Source organism: Urocampus carinirostris, chromosome 14 (genome assembly GCF_059441175.1).
Source record: "Urocampus carinirostris isolate Australia breed hairy pipefish chromosome 14, RoL_Ucar_1.0, whole genome shotgun sequence".
Lineage (NCBI taxonomy): Eukaryota > Metazoa > Chordata > Actinopteri > Syngnathiformes > Syngnathidae > Urocampus > Urocampus carinirostris.
The window spans coordinates 24607732-24624766 of NC_142362.1; the positions used below are offsets into that span (position 1 = coordinate 24607732).

The 17035-nt window shown below is 42.2% G+C and overlaps 1 protein-coding gene across 5 annotated transcripts in view; it reads right to left on the reverse strand.

Annotated features, from left to right (window-relative positions):
- The window catches only part of LOC148353028 (cyclic AMP receptor 3), a 174575-nt gene that overhangs the window by 43727 nt on the left and 113813 nt on the right, over positions 1-17035 (reverse strand). For all 5 annotated transcript variants that reach the window (XM_088353011.1, XM_088353009.1, XM_088353010.1 and 2 more), the window contains one exon: positions 15869-15951. In XM_088353011.1, the coding sequence (XP_088209137.1) occupies positions 15869-15951 (83 nt within the window). The remainder of the gene's footprint in view (positions 1-15868; positions 15952-17035) is intronic.

The window sequence follows — 17035 nt, forward strand, 5'->3', positions numbered from 1 at the left end:
GAAGAGAATTGAAGGCACGTTGCAAGAGGCTTCTTGAACACATAGTAGTTGTGTGATCCGGTTCTAGGAGGAGCTACATCCCAATTTAAGAATTAATGAGTACGTCCGCACTCACTCTCAAGTTGTATAAGTCTTGCCCAAGTTTTTTGCCTGCTTGCACAAGTTTTACAACAATTGAAAACAAATTGACATGGACTTTGCCTTGGGGTTTCTAAACCCATTGTGTTGGATATTTCTGATGATTCGGTCAATGATGGAGCTCCTTTATAACTTTAGAATTTGTACATCAGCCCTGATGCACTTTAAATATGTAAAAGTCCTGTCCAAGATCCAAGGACTTGTGTACTATGTGCACTTTTAAAACTGAATTGACGGATCTTTGCCACAAAGTTCCTTAACCTACAGTGTTGAATATTCATCTATTCCAATGTAAAATTAGGATGTACATCCAAACATGTCCTCAAATTTTACAAGTCATCTGCAAGATCCTGGGACTTTACAAAGACATATAAGTCTACAAACCCTTCGAACCAAGCTCTTTCCCTTAAGGTTCATAAACCTAAGGTGTACAATGGGTTACAACAATGCTCCGTTCCTAAAAATTAGTACAATTTACCTTAGGGTTCCCAAACCTATTGTGTAAGCTATTTTGGGTGATTCAGTTGAGGACGTAGAATACTTTTGACCATTTGGAAATCGATGGAAGTTGATTCCTATGTAAGGCTTAGTACGTACTGTAAATCTTCATGAGTCTTTTAATTTATATACGCCATTTCAAACATCCTGAAACCTTACAAACACATAAAAATGTTCAGACTACTACAAACAAGAATAGAGAATACTTTGGCTTGGGGTTACTTAAACCTATTAAGAATATTTTTAAAATCCGATTTACGAAATTTCAATTCCTAATGAAGCATTAGTACATAGGTCTGCATGAACAATACGTTTATACAAGTCGGGCCCGAAGTGTTAGGACTTCACAAACACAAAGAGTTATCGGAAAATTTCAACTGAAATTAAGCTTTCTTACCTCAGGGTTTCAATCCCTATTGTGTAGAATGTTCTCATAATTTGATTCATGACAGAGCTCCTTTCATATGTAAAATAGTAAAAGTCACACAAGTTATTCTAAAAATCCTGGGACTTGACGAACGTGTACAAGTTTTCTGACAATTAGAACCAAATTGAGGTCAATTTGTCCTAGGGTTCCTAAACCAATTGTGTCTGATACGTTGGGCGATTAAGTCAAGGCCTTTGTTCCATTCCACAGTAATAAATAATGAGTATGTTTGCATGCGCCTGGAACTTGTACAAATCGTGCCCATAATCCAGGTAGCCCTTTCTGGCTACCTGGATGGTGGTGAAAAGGAGGGAGAAGGACGTATCAAGATGAGACAGCGGACCAGCAGCTGGACCTAAAGCATCTGCATTGACCAGACAGCTGAAATGGGAAGTTGTGTCGTTGCTGTCATAGACTTCTTGAACAATTTTTCATATTACCTTTGTTTTTGATTGATGCTGACTATGTCTTGTGTATTGTTACCCAATGCAACAATTATTGCAGCTCGGGCATCCTAGAATGATTTTTACCTTTGTGACCCATTTCCTAGGTTTCTTATTTTCCACATGCTTAGGTTTTGAGTTTTTCCCTGCCTGCTTGTTGGTTTCAGATCAGGGGATGGTGTGATTGTGGCTTGTGCAGTCCTTTGAGACATTTTGTGATTAAGGGCTTTAAAAATGAACGTGACTTGACTTGAGGGTACTAAACCATTTGTGTCAGATATTTTGTCAGCGTGACAAGCAAAGTGTTGCGCGTGAGTCTAGGTTTAGGACAGGGATTCCCAAGACATCGATTGTCTACAAGTAAATCGCAACGACAGTGTGGGTAGATCGTGAGGCATGGAAGGACTCTTCGTTCGTTTGATTGGAGTGAAAGTTTATTAAGTGATCATCGTGCAGGCAAAAGACGACACATTTTTCTCCTCCTGAGATGTTTGTTTGTACATGATTCAATTGTTTGTTTGTTTGTACATGATTCAAATTGAATCTTTTCTTCCGGCGCCGTCACGAATGGCAGCCACTCCAGCAGCTCCCGTGTTATTTTTTTGTTCTCGATTGTTCTCAGCTCAGGGATGCTGCTGGAAATGTGAATTTCCCTTCGGGGATGAACAAAGTATCTATCTATCTATCTATCTATCTAACAATATGGCTACCGCGGGACTGCAGCTCCGCAACAACGCGAGAGCAGTTTGAGAGCAGCCTGGGAACAGCCCCGTCCATTTCACGGATACCACTCTCACAGACGAAAGTGTAGCATTATCAAAACAAACCTTCTATTCTCTTCACTATAAAATATGTCTCGTGATTGACATATAGAGCAACCAGTCTGACACCTGACCAATGCAAGATATATACATATATGGTACAAATTAACAATACAGACGCTCCCCTACCAACGACCATTCACTTACGATAAATGGTTGATACGAACATTTTTTTCGGGATGTCAAATAATATCCGGATATTGCTGTAAGTTAGATTTTGTATTGTGTGCACCTTTTTCCGAGTACAGGACATTACTGTAGTGCTTCTTTCCGCCGCTACCGGCGTGTGGCGCTGTGAGAGGTCACCCAGCATCCACCCCCGGAAAAACGACCGGAACAGGCGGACCCAAACGCATAACATTTCACACAATGCTTTATTGGGGAATTGAGGAAGTCAAGCGCAGAGAAACAGACAACAGCGATCTGGTGCTCGCTGGGCAGAAGGAGCAGGAAGCACTCTCGAAAGAAGCGTGGTCGGAGAGGGGAAGCAAGTCGGGCAGCTGGGACGGGAGAACGGAGTGAGGTCGAAAGGCAGAAGCAAGTCAGGCAGCCGGGACGGGAGAACGTACGTTGTCGGAGATCGGAACGAGTCAGGTAACCGGAGACGATTGGGAAGCCAGGGACAGACTAGCAGGAAACAGGACGAGGAGCCAGAGTCAAAAAATGCTTACCTTGCATGTGCGGAGGGTAGCTGACTGACTGACAAGGGGTGAATGAGAATGACGTGTTTAAATAGGAGAACTAATTAGGAAACGAGTGTCAGCTGGGGCTAAACGAGTGAGCGCAGGTGAGAGCAATGGGCAAATCATGACAACTAATGCGTGTGTAAACAATCTGTACTGTTAATACTATGTCTAGACTATCTCCAGCGCGCAAACAACTTTTACATTTTTTTATTGATTAATATCTCGTGCATCCATTCAATATGGTTGGTGTAAAGTGTAAAGGAGAGAGCCTTTCTTTTTTAAAACAAAAGTGGAATAAGAAAGCTTGATGTGGTTGAGAAAATGGTCCGAATGCTTTTTTTCGGCCTGCTAGAGGAGGATCTCTTGAAGCTTATCTTCCAAAAGTAAATTACACCTAAATTTTATTTATCTTTATAGAGCATAGTATTTTATGAAATGTTTATTTTTTAGTACAAAACAATACAGGTTACTTATACAAGCCTTAAACGTACTTCTATAAACCTTAAACATACAAAATATAGCACTGAATTAACTTACGAACAAATTCAACTTACAAACAATCGTCCGGAACCCGTCTCGTCCGTAAGTAGGGCAGTGTCTGTACTCATTAGGCTCTATTTATAAATTACTGTTTTTCATTTTTATGGTAGGTAGATCATTCTGACATGGCCATTTTAAAAGTAGCTCACATGCAAAAAAAGTGTGGGCACTCCTGGTTTAGGAGGTAGCTACCAATCAACAGAGACTTGGCTGGTTCCTCAAATACAATTTTAACTATCCACTGAAGCACCACAAAATTCTTTCTCAGGATTCACGGATTGACTCCCGCCGCGTATCCGGTCGATAGCGAGCCCGTTGCCTTTGAGTGTTTGCGCACGTGAGCCTGGCCTTTTGCGCGTCAATCCTCAGTGCGAGCACGAACGGGAGAGTAAAGAGCGAAAAAGGAGAAGAGAAAAAGAGGGAGGGGGGGAGAGCAGATGATAGAGTAGGCTTTAGCGATTCCCCGGAGTGTGAGGCAGCGTTTACGGCACTCTCAGAGCAGCCAGAGTGATGAATATTTAAAGACGTGCCTGAAAGCGCGGTGTGGAGGTGCTGTGGTGGTGGAGTGCTAGTGCTAGTGGGGGTGGGGTGGCTATATAGCGGACGCTACGTGTGTGCGTGTGTGTGCGCTTGCATCTCACACAAAAATAAAGTGGCCACGAGCATGTGACAGAGGCTATCACGTCTCGGCTGTGCCCGCATGCATACAGCGTGCGCATGTATAAAGAAAGCATATAGCATGTTTACGGCCTTTGCCGTGTAGATCCTTTGCGGCCTACAAAATATCGCCACGTTTTGCCGAGTCCTTACATATTCATTTTTGCGGTTAGCAACGTGTGTCTCCGCGTGAGTCCAGACTAGGCTGGCATATCCTCTTCAGTCTTCTAGACGACCCCCAACCCAGAGTTCCCCAGCGTGCTCTTCGCTCAGCGCTGCAAGCCAACTCGTCCTTACTAAATGGGGATGAATAGCTGAGCGTTGCCGTCGCACGACGGGAGAAGAATTGCTTTGGGGTTCTCGTCACTGGGAACACACCGACCGCTGGCAGACAAGCAGCGCACGACGGATATGCACACTTTACTCAGGTTGCTAATAAATAGAAATTACTGTCGTTGTACCCGAAGTTTGATTATTGTGTAAATCTTAGAACAGTCATTCCGTGTCAAAAATTTTGGTCCAGTTACCGCTGTTTCCGTGCAAGCCGATCAAAAGGCTGTACACTTGTCAAAGTTATCTGAAACATGTCCATTGTCATGCACCCCTCAATCATTGCTCCGGCCATTGTTAGTTATTTACTTAATTGGAGCCGACGTGTCAGGTTGAGAATGTGCACACCGGAAAAAAAACAGCTTGTCTAGACCACCTAAATCCCAAATATGAATGGGAAAGACCTTATTTGATTCATTTTCGAAATTGTTTCTTTTTTACTTACTTGCTTTTGTTTGTTATTAGTTAAACTCTTCTGGTTTAAAAGGTAAGTACTTATGTAACGTACTTTAAAGGGTCATTGTGTATTACTTTGTGCCTTCTAGTGGTAATCAACTTAATTCACTGTACTTATTTGACATAACATGAAGTTCACCTAAAGGAAGCTATGATGATATTCTACCAACTTGCTGCTACAGGTACCCACGAAAAACAAAAACCTTGTGAATGTCTGAGTAAAAATTACAAAGAAGAATGGTGCGGTTTGACTACGTTGAGTCTCCGTAGGTTGTATTCTTCCTTGTGCTTTGTACTGCTTGTTTTCTGTTGCACTACACAATCGTGGATGATACACTACAGCGACATCTAGTGGTAAAATATTAAACAGTGTTCCTTTATAAAAACATGCAGGCTTTTCAAGGCATTTTATCCGACTACATTTTAAAACATTACACAAAGAAAAACACAGCAACAGATGCTATCTTAAATTGTTTGTAGTACCTCAAATATTCAATTTATGAACAATTAACATAAGGCATTTTCTAACTGGTTGAACTAGAAATAAATGTTAAACATATTTTTAAAACTATGAGGATGTCTTGGAAGCCGAAAACCCACATCGGTCCTGACACCAAACGCAAACTGCATTCGTAAAGACGGCGGAACAAATAGAAAGCATTATTGTCGGCGTGTCAATGCACGCTGTCTCCGGAACTGATGTGGTCTGTTGCGGCTCAGCTGTGGACCACCACAATCTTTCCCCAAGCTTACTATTTCTTCTGGACACCGCATGCCGACTATTATCAAACTAAAAATAAATTCCACAGGACAGGCAGGGAATTCAGACTTCAAATTGAGAGACATTTCTTTTATATGTCAAAATAAAGCTGTTAGCAAAATAAGGCAACTCTAAATTTTACATGGGAAGCATGGCGGCGCAGTGGTTAGCGCGTGTGCGGCACAGTTCTGAGGTCATGAGATCGAACTTTCCAATGTGGAGTTGGCATGTTCTCCCGGTGCACATGGCTTATAGTAAGGTGTGGCTTATATATGTGCAAAATGTTTTTTCCTTTAAAAATGTACCGGGTGCGGTTTAAAATCAGGTGCGCTCTATGGTCCAAATTTCACGGTACTTCTACTTGCACATTTGAATTTTATTGTCATCGATATACATATGTTGTAAAACATTGTATGCAACAAGATTAGACATGGCACTCCAGGGTAAAACATGTGATATGAAGACTTTGAAGAGGAAGAAATATAAAATGATTAAAATGAATAGGCGAAATGTAGATAGTCTGCATTTATATAGCGCTATGCAAGTCAGTGAAGACCTCCCAAAGCGCTTTAATATGTGCTTCACACTTTTCCCTTTTACACACTAACTACCTGCTATCAGGGATATGTCATTAGGGATTCAGTGTCTTGCCCAAGGACACGTCAACATATAACACGGAGAAGCCGGGAATTGAACCTGTGACCTCTTGATCCCAAGACGAGCAATTTACCTCCTGAGCCAATGCCTTCGAAAAACTGGCCTACGTTGTAATAATGATATAGTGTGTGTCCAATAGTTTTATAAATTGTTTGCCATAATCAACATACACAGGGTTCATACAACTTTTTCATGGTCAAGTTTAAGCACTTTTTAAGGACTTTCAAGGCCAATTTTTGAATTTCGTCAGGAAGTGCTTTCTGTTACAATTTATCTAGGAAACACAACCTTACTTTTTGCAATGCCCATAATAATTGTCCATTATTGATGCGTAATCCTTACACTGATACCCTTTTTATAGTACCCTGTCTCGGTGTAACATGAACCTGTCATCTTGGGTGTGACCTTTAGGGTGCGATGATACTTCATAGGACAATGCCATACAAACTAATGCCAGTTTCTGTTAATCAAAAGGGAAGAAGAAATGCAACGGTGAAGTGAAGCCATCAGAGTCCGCGTTATTTCTCAGAAAACATTTTGAGAAATATGGAAACAATTTCAAGCAAATACAAGCGTTTCACCCACAACTCAAGCGGCTTTAATACTTAAAATGCAACATTAAAATTCAAGCATTTTCAAGGATTTCAATCACCCTTACAAACCTTGACATATTGGAGCAGATGTGTTAGGTTGGGAACTATGGACACCAAAAACGCCATAATTTAATTGATAGGACAAACATTCAAAATATAAAATACTTGAAAAGACAAACATTCATTTATTCATTTTATCATTTGAATTATGCATTCTTGGAATACTATCAAATTTTGTCACCCTCGATAACATTTGAGTCAAATCTGGAGTCAGATTTCCATCGTTTGGTGGGATATTGTATTGTGCGTAACGCATAGCGTACACAACATTTTTTTAGGTTGTTATGAAAAATCCCAAACGTCAAAAGAAAAATCATTAACGCGAAGAAAAAAATTGGGTGCGTTTACCCAACAGGAGAAAATCTGTAAAACACTTAACGGTTCAATCCGTTCCTGTTGCCGTTCAAAGTAAACAACCAGAAAGATAGATAAGTCAGGACCATTCCTGCATCTGAGGCGCCCGCTCGTTTCATTGACGACGTTACGGGCTATAAAATGTGGAACGCACGCCGCGCGAGTTATTCTGAGAGGCGGAAAGGAAAGACGGGATTGTCGGAAAGCGGGAGTGGCGGGGGAGGAAAGAGAGAAAGGACACATCCTGGGATGCAAAATACAGCGCGATAAGCGTTAATGTATCCCCGCCAACACCTCCACCACCCCTCTACCCGTCCTTTCTTCGCCCCGCCACACACTCTTCCTCCACCTTCCCCTCCTGTTAGTCTTTCCTCCTTTCTTCCTATCCCCTTCCCTCAGCACCCCCAGGCCCCTTATATGCCGCCGCCGCTGCGTCCTCTTTGAGGGATGAATAATAACTGCTGCTCTGAGATTTCCTTCCTCGTTTTTCAAAGCGGCGAGCGTAGATGGGGAAGGTCTGTGTTACCCTGGCGTGTGCGCACATGCACACGCCGGAAAGCACAGACGCACGTACGTGCTGTCTTGTTCTCTCTGCTCGCCTGGAGCAGGGAAATCAGATCTCCTCCAAAGAGTGGCGGGGTGGCGAGGGGATAAAAGGGGGTGGGGGGGTTCGGGCCTTGAAGGGAGCATATACAAAACTCCCCCGCTAGCACATGAGGGCTGACACACACCCACACACACATCCACATCATGCACAAAAAGAACCACCTCCCCAAAAACAAAAAAAAAAGTGTGTGGATTATGAATTACCAATATTTTTCATGTTGACAAAATCTGTGTTTTGTTTGTTAATGCTACAGCCATTGCAAACAGGTCATCCTTTTTATTTTATTTTTAATTTTATATTATATATTTTTTATTTATTTATTTTTTTTAATTTTTTTTTAATTGTTTGTTAATACACCCATTACAGCCTGGTCCTCTTGAAAAGGGTGGGGTGCAGCCCTTCTCATAGTTTCATTTTCCTCATGCCGAGGTTTTTGAGTTTTCCCTTGCCCTAATGTTGGTTTTAGATCAGATGGTGTAGTAATGGATAATGGTGGTGATAAGAGAGTACTCGGTTGGTTTGGACACATGGAGAGGATGGATGAGGAGCGATTGTTGAAGAGAATTTACAGAGCAGAAGTAAATGGAAGGAGAACAAGAAGAAGGCCGCGATTGACGTGGATGGATGGTGTTATGAGTGCACTGCAGGAAAGAGGTTTAAATCTAGTGGAAGCTAGCTCTTGTTGGTGATAGGAATGAGTGGAGAGGTGTTGTAAAAGGATAGTGGGATGTTTGGATGCGTTCTAAGGGATGGGCAGGGCACCTGTATGATGCGGCAGGGGTAAACCAGTGAAAGCTGTCGGGCCCTGCTGTTGAACCGAAGAGTGTGTTGTGTCACCCTGACCCGAGAGACACGGACAATTTCTTGTGTCCCGTTTCATCTGGGGGGACGAAAGCATGTCAAACAGGGTGCCGAGGTGCCTAACTTGTTTGGGTGTTTGGGCATTTCGGTTGGCCATGGACCAAAAAGTTTTTGTGTGTGTGTTTTTTGCTGTTTTTTCCCTTTTTTATTTTCTTTGTTATTGTATATGTTTGTCTTGCTGTCGGTCACCTCTCTTGAGGGGTATTACCAAGGTAGATAGATAGATAGATAGATAGATAGATACATAGATAGATAGATAGATAGATAGATAGATAGATAGATAGATAGATAGATAGATAGATAGATGGATGGATAGAGAGAGAGAGAGAGAAAGAGAGAGAGAGAGAGAGAGAGAGAGAGAGAGAGAGAAAGAGAGAGAGAGAGATAGATAGTTTGCAATAGTCTGTGATCTGTGCAGCCCTTTGAGAATCCTTGTGATTAACGGCTGGACAAAAAAACATGACTTGACTTGACGAGAACGACGCTATGAAAGGCCGTTTGAGAAATAAATCATACTTACTTTCACATACCACATCATACTCTCACACATGCACAATTATACTCTCATACAAACAACGTCATATAAATGCACAAAGACTACACTATCTCACACACTATTCTTTCTCACTCAAAATTTAAATTGCAATTAATAAGGGTTACAGTATGGTATATTATTAAAACTCTTTCTGTGTACCATCTTTCTTTGTAAATATATCTGTTTCAATGTGGGCACACGCGGCTTATAGTAAGATACAGCTTACGTATGTACAAAGTGGCTTTGCCTTTTAAAATGTCCAGGGTGCAGCTTATAATCAGGTGGCCTTAGAGTCCCGATTTATACGGTAGTATATGTATGAGAGAATATTAGTGTGTGTATGACAGTATAACAAAATTTTAAAGAGATTATAGTAGGGTGTATGAGTGTATAGTTGTGTATGTAAGAGAGTATGGTAGTGTTGAGAGTATAGTAGGATGTGTGAGAGAGTAGTACTATGTATGAAAGAGTATAGTAGTGTTTGTGTAGTGTGTGACTGTGTCTGTATAAGAGTATAGGTGTGCATGTGTGAGAATATAATGTTATATGCGAGAGCAAGTATTATTTACTCCTCAAAAGGCCTCTCATTTAACGCAATAGTTGACACGTGGTGAGAGAAGTGAACACGGCAGCTCAAGTCCCTGCCACCAGGACCAATCTGTCGACTCGGAGGCGCCCCGTGGAAAAGAGCATAACCTCAATAGCTCAAAGGCAACCGCAGCGCCTGCCTCATGCCGAAAAGTAAACGGAAGAAAAAAAACATCTACATTTTTCTTCCTGAGCACTTTCTTTTAGCTGCTTTCCGGCCAAAGAGCTTAGCCTTGCTCAATGGTTGCAACGTACCAGAATGCTCTGAACTGCAGAAACGATACAAGCTGAAAACCTCAGTCACACATAAAGTGCAGTGTTTGTACACCTTTTTTCATTGCCAAATTCAAGTACTTTTTACGGAACTTCAAAGCCCATTTTTGAATTTCTCCAGTACCATTAAAAGAAAAAAATCCAGTGCGAATCATGTATTTTGCAGAAGCACAGATTTACATATGCAATTTTAGTCTTGCGTGTGCAATTATCAAGATGTATGAGTAAATTGCGAATACAGTATATTTGTTTTTGAGAAAAAAAATTCTCTCTTCATAGGTGTTGAGTAAAAGTGAAAGTAATATGTAACATATATTTTCAAGTTTCAGGTTTTTCCCAATACAATTTACCACTGGGACACACTATCTTAATTTTTTGCTGAAGTCAAACTAAATGTCCATAATTTATACGTAATCCTCGCACTAATACAGAAATCTTAGTTCCATGTTTGGTTGTAGCATGCACCAGTCCTCTTGGGCGCGACCTGTAAGGAACGATGACGCTTCATAGGACAATGAAAACGAGCAAAGAATAAATGCAATGGATAAGCAAAGCCAGCACAGTGTCAGCGTCATTTTTAAGCAAACTTGTCGAGAAACATGGCAAAACAATTTTAAGCATTAACAATCACTTCACCCAAAATTCAGGCACTTGTCAATCCTCGAAAACACCACAATAATATTCTAGCATTTTCAAGGATTTCAAGCACCGTACCGACCCTAAATTTGACGTAATTACGTTAAACTTCACACGGAAGCCATCTTCAAACTCTGCGATGAAAAAAAATGGTCTCCTCAGACTGAAAAAGGTTCTTTGTTGTTCTTCGACCTTATACAAGGATTGACAATGGAAACCAAATACAAAAAGTGTACCCTGTCAAACTAAACCTAAGCGCGAAACTCGGTGGAAAAAACACAGGCTTTTGTGAGATCCGAAGTACTAACAGGCGCCCGCTGGTCCGGGAGGAGCACTCGCTCGTCAAGCGGCGACGTGCCACCGGAATCAGCGAGAAGGTTTCTGAGGAGAGGGCTTATTTATGCAAACAGGCGTACAGGCGCGCACAGTAGGAATCTAGACAAGCCTTGTAAACAAACACACACCCACACTAAAAAGCACACAGGGGAGGCGATGTGAGAAGCAGACTGTGAAAACTGGAGTCGGCGTGCCCGGGCAGTGCGCACACACACGTACGAGAGGAAAGAAAAGGGAGAGCTCAACGAGGACGAAAAGTAGGAGCGTTTTCCTATTTCAATTCGCAACAGCTGGTGTCGAATTAACACGTTTACCAGCGTGCATTTGGAACAGATTAAATTGCTTGTGTGGCGTGTGACTGTCTGCGCATTTTATGTGTGTGCGGCAGCAGAAGAGGACCAAAACAAGAGTGTGTTTGTGTGGGAGTGCCTGGGTATTAACGGGACGGATCAGGCCGGGAGACACGGCGGGTAGAGGGTGTGGTGGGGGGAAGGGTTGGGGGCGCTCTAGCCAACAGCTTTAGCTGCTGCCCTGGGCCGTCTCTCTAAGCCCTGTTTAGGAGGCTTTGGAGCTCAGATAGAAATAATCCTCCACTCAGACACACACGCACACACGGGATAGGAAAGCCGTGCACATTAGCGAGCGCACAGTTGTGCACGCGCTTGCGTCAAGCCAGACAAACAAGTGCGCACACAAGGCAACAAGCGGCGACAGCACATTTGCCTTGACACGAAACCAAGCGGCCGCCTACGCACGCCAGTGGGAAAGAACACAAAAAAAAACCCACGTGCACGCACACACACACTAGGGCCGCCTCCCGTGCGTTCCTTTCTACGCGGCAGAATCGGCACGGAGCCGTGACAAACACTTTACCAGAGTTGGGAGGGTTACTTTAAAAATAGAATAGAATAGAATAGAATATACCTTTATCGTCATTGTTACAAAATGGGTTAACATATTGTGACAGCAAAATTTGGAGATGACACTCCAGTTTCACACATTCACCGTGAGGTAAAAAACCCAAGAAGATAAAGGAACAGAGAAGATAAGGTTATGAAACAAGGAGGATAAGGTTACAGTTATAATTTACACAAAATTCACACAAGAAATGTCGGCATGTAGGATGTTACATACAGTTGGTATCGTAAGGGTTTGTGCAATATGCATTTGGTGCAAAAATAGTCATCATAGTGCAAGAAATAGTCAACATATGCATTTGGTACATACCAAATATGTAATCCAATACTAGGTACCAGTTGAAAAATGTGACCATTAATGTAATACCAATACCATAATATTGGAGTCATGTAACTTGATTGCTTTCAATTACCGGTACTTTTGGATTACTCTAATACTGAATGTGGAAATAAAAAGACAAAGTGAACATAATAAAATTACTAAATTCAGTTTAAAAGAAAATAACAGTGTAACCTTGAAAAAAAATTGGAGGAAAACAATGTCAGATAGTTGCTTGTAGCCCAACAAAAAAGTGCTTCCATTTTAACCGCGTATTATAGTTAATTAAACAAAAATATAACCCCTAGCGAAAAGTATGGAATCACCAATCTCGGGCAAGCACTCACTCAGACATTGTTTTCTGTAAAAAAAAACATGAAACGATCGTAATGTCGTTCCAAAGTGCAACATATTGGTATTCAGAAATACTCAAATAAATGAAGAAAAAACATGGCAATGGTCAGTAAATATTCCTTTCATAGAGCAAGTGGAAAGAAATATATATGGAATCACCAAATTTTGAGGAAAAAATATGAACTTGAGCATTTTGAGTCAAAAATAAGGACACGCCCAGTCAATTTCCTTTCCTTAATTGGGCACCTGGCTTGGATTAGGTCTGCTAGTTAGTCAGCAGTTAAAAACAGTGCAGTTATCACACCTTGGAGGGCTCCTCGACTAAGTGGTTTGGCAAGAGTCATGGCTCCAACATGAGAGATGCCTCTTAAGACCAAAGACAGGTTTGTCAAACTTCTTGAGGAAGGTAACTCTACTGGTATGGTTGCCAAAGATGTGGGCTGTTCAGTCAGTCTTATAGAAAATTTGGACCAAGTACAAACAGCATGGGAAGGTTGTTAAAGTCATGCGTACTGGTAGGCCATAGAAGACATGTAGGCATCAAAACAAACAAATAAAGACCATATGTCACCTTCTATTTTTTTTAACAAACTCTGGGTTGTATTGTGTCTAAGTTCAAATTTTACTTGTTAGAAGTGGGGATGCAAAACCTCTTCACAGTATTCACATTTACCAGGATAAGTGAAACATTTTGCACAAGATAAAGACACAGTAATGGTATTTTGAACACCTAACTGGAAAATACAAAAAAAAGACAATTAACCATACGTACTTACTAAATGATCCTCAACGCATCACTAACGAACAACTGCACTGTCCTCACGAAACTGCAAGCTCACACCAATTCAACAAAATTAGTGCTACATTAAAAGACAAACGTAATACAGACAAAAAGAGAAGGCATTTTACCTGCAATGCAAATTATCAGTTGGGCAACAGGTAAGGACATTACTTACGACCCGCGCGCCTCATTTCTCTCTTGTCTCTCTAGCAATTGTAATCCTGCAAAGTAATCCATATTCCAAGGAAATGTACCTGTAATTTGATTACGTCTTTTTTGTGTAATTTTAACGGAATACGTTTACATCTTTGTTGGTATCCTAATTACGTAACGCTGTTACATGTATTCTGTTACTCCTTAACCCTGCACTTTACACACTCCAGCCCCTCAGCTGAAGGCTGAGAGGAGGATGGTGGGATGGAGGAAGGAAATGAGCCAGGGGGAGGCGAGTAAATAGGAGCGGGGGGAGGTTGAGAGCATGGGGGGCTAACAAATTAATAGGAGCTGGGGATATATACAGCCTGCGCAGCCGAGCGGCGGGTGGAGGCGGAAGACGACAACGAGAGAGCAATTCATTCCCGTTTTATCCCCCGTGCGCTCTCGGGAGAAAGGCAGGGAGCGGCGCGTGTTTGCTCAAGACAGGCGGAGAGAAAATATGGGGGAAGGAGGGTGATCGAGGGAGGAAGGCAGCTTTATGTGACGGAAGAGGGAAAAGAGGCGAAAAAAATTGCAAATTAGGTGAAGGAGCGGCGACAAAAGGCGCTTGGAAGCGAGAGCGGAAAGGAAAGTGACATTTACTGAGGAAAGGGAGGACGCGGGATCATGCCCGGCACTTGACAGCCGGGGCATGACAGTGGGAGGTGGTTGGGGGTAAAATGGACAGAGACCTTCAAGGTATTCCCAAATTCTTAATCATGAAAAATATGAGTCACATTTTAAGTCAAGTCACATTTATTTATATAGCCCTTAATCACAAAAATGTCTCAAAGGACTGCACAGGATTACAATGACACAATTACCTGATGCGGTAAAGGAACAACTCAAAACCTCAGTGTGAGGACAAAGAGAAACCTTGAGAAAGGACTTTACAAGTGGTAATCCCCCTTCCAGGATGACCAGGGTGAATCACAATTAGCATTACTATACACAAGCATAGTAAAACACGAGGTAACATGTTGAAAATGGCTATAATTGACTTGACTTGACTCCTTTTTGTCGCGAATGTTTGCCCTGGTCCTCGTCATTCTCCTCAACCAGTGGTTTGAATTGCTGTAGATCTCATTCTCTGTTATTACTGTATAACTGTATTTTTCTCTTGTCATATCTTTCAGGGGCATTCTTTTGTCATAGTCGGGCTTAAATTTGGGGTCAGAGGATATTTGTTTGCTACAATCACTGTATGTTTCGGAGCTCGCCTCACATGTTGTGTTAATGGGATTTACCATTTTGAGAGTGTTGTTTTACTTCAACAATGTTACACAGCTTGGGTCAACTGGACTACATTTCCCAAGTCCGCTGGTGTGTTGAATATTTTGCAACATATTTGTATAATTGTGAAGTTGGAACACTTCACGTTTGATGCCTTAAAGAAAAAAAAACATTTTCTGTTTGGTAATACCTTTAAGGCGTGGGTGTGGAAAGATGTGGTGGGTCTTTGTTGGGTTTCGGAAAGGGGCGGGGAGCGGCTTTGGTGCAAAGCCTTTGAGAGATGTTGACCCTGTAATTGACCTGCGTCTCTGCCGACATCGCCGTGGCGACAAGCGGAGCCGCCGCAGCTAATCACTTAGTAACCCTGACCTGTCCATCATGCCGGCAGCTCGACAGGGAAAGAGTGTGAGTGGGGGTAGGGGTAGGGGCAGGAGTCGAAAGACATAGCGGACGTGGGGGCGTTTGCGGAGCAACGAAGTAATAACAAGACCCGGGTTATCATTTTCCAGACCACCCGGTCCCTGGTCCCAACCCTCGCTTGACATAGCCAAGTCTTTGAGAAAGCCCAGAAAAAAATGCCCCGTACAGCCACCACACACACAAACAGGAACACGCAGTCCTATGCATGCAAATATCCTTAAGCGGCCGCTCGGGGAAAGCGGGGCTTCTAAGAGCTGCTGATAAGAGAGGAGGCGGCATAAAGATACGGGTGACGCCAATATGCAAATACGATAGGGCTTGCAGGTGAAGGTCTACACAGGCGTGCTTGTTTGCGTGTGCACGCCTGCGTACGCTTGTGTCTACGTGCCTTACCTGTTGATGAGTGGGAAGATAGACACCAGCAGGTAAACAGACGGATACCACTTTAACGGCTTGATCTCTTCCGCCAGGGACACCTGCAGGAGGAAGAATTGGATTAACGCTGCCTTCAAACCAAAACTGCTTTTTCGTGTCCGGTGTGTAAAAAGGACCATCACGGAAGGGCTGACTGCAGTCAATCGAACCAATCAACGACATAGGAGATTGAATCGAAAGTATGACAATCACTTTTTGCCAGAAACCAGTAAAACCTGAGAGTGCCTAACTTTTTGAAGCATTGCGTGAAGGGGACTGAAACAGTAAAGGGGAACTGAAGTCGACCCGTAAGATGACCTGCTCAAGAGATACTATCAAATATGGGCTTGAAGGGAAGAAAACGAATAGTCCAAACCTGTAATTCGCAGGTGATTTCACTCCTCTCTCTCTCTCCCATTTTTGACACTGTTCTTTGTGAAAGGCACAAATCTAGATTGGTGACTTCAAACAATGTGCCAATTTGAAAAGTATGTAAATTGCATTAGCGGAAATTTTAGAAGTTTAACATCATGAGCTTCACTTTTACAGTTCTTTGCAATTCATTAGTTTGTATGATAAATAACAAAGTGTAAGGTCCATCCTTTAATCCAACTTCTTCTGGGTTTTGGTTGTACACTCACATAAGCAAGAGACCTAACAATAGTTCGATCCACACTGGTCCCTTTTCCCAGTGCCAGTGTCTTTCGAAGCCAAGGAGTCTATCAAATATGTTTTAAGCAAGGGGTGGAAAAACTCTGTCCATTGAATGTTTTTGGAGTTCATATCCTATATATAACCTGTGTTGGAGAAGAAAAACCACGAAAAACGCAAGCCCTTGAAGACAGACCCTGTAAACCCCTGTTACTTTTGATGCAGAGAATCAGGAGCTCTATCCTTAACCTATGTTGGGTATTCAAGCAACCTACCTTGTGCACTTCATCTGCATGTGACTGTGATCATTATAACAGAGGTTTATTGTTTATATTGACTGGGTAATGTGAAGTTGATGCCCTTACAACAATTGCAGTCAGGTTATCTTGGAAAGAGAATTGTCTCATGTGCAACTCCTCAGGTTTTAACTTTTCTCACGTAGAATTTTTCTTTTTAGGTTTTCCTTGCCCTCATGTACGTTTCAGATCAGGGGAT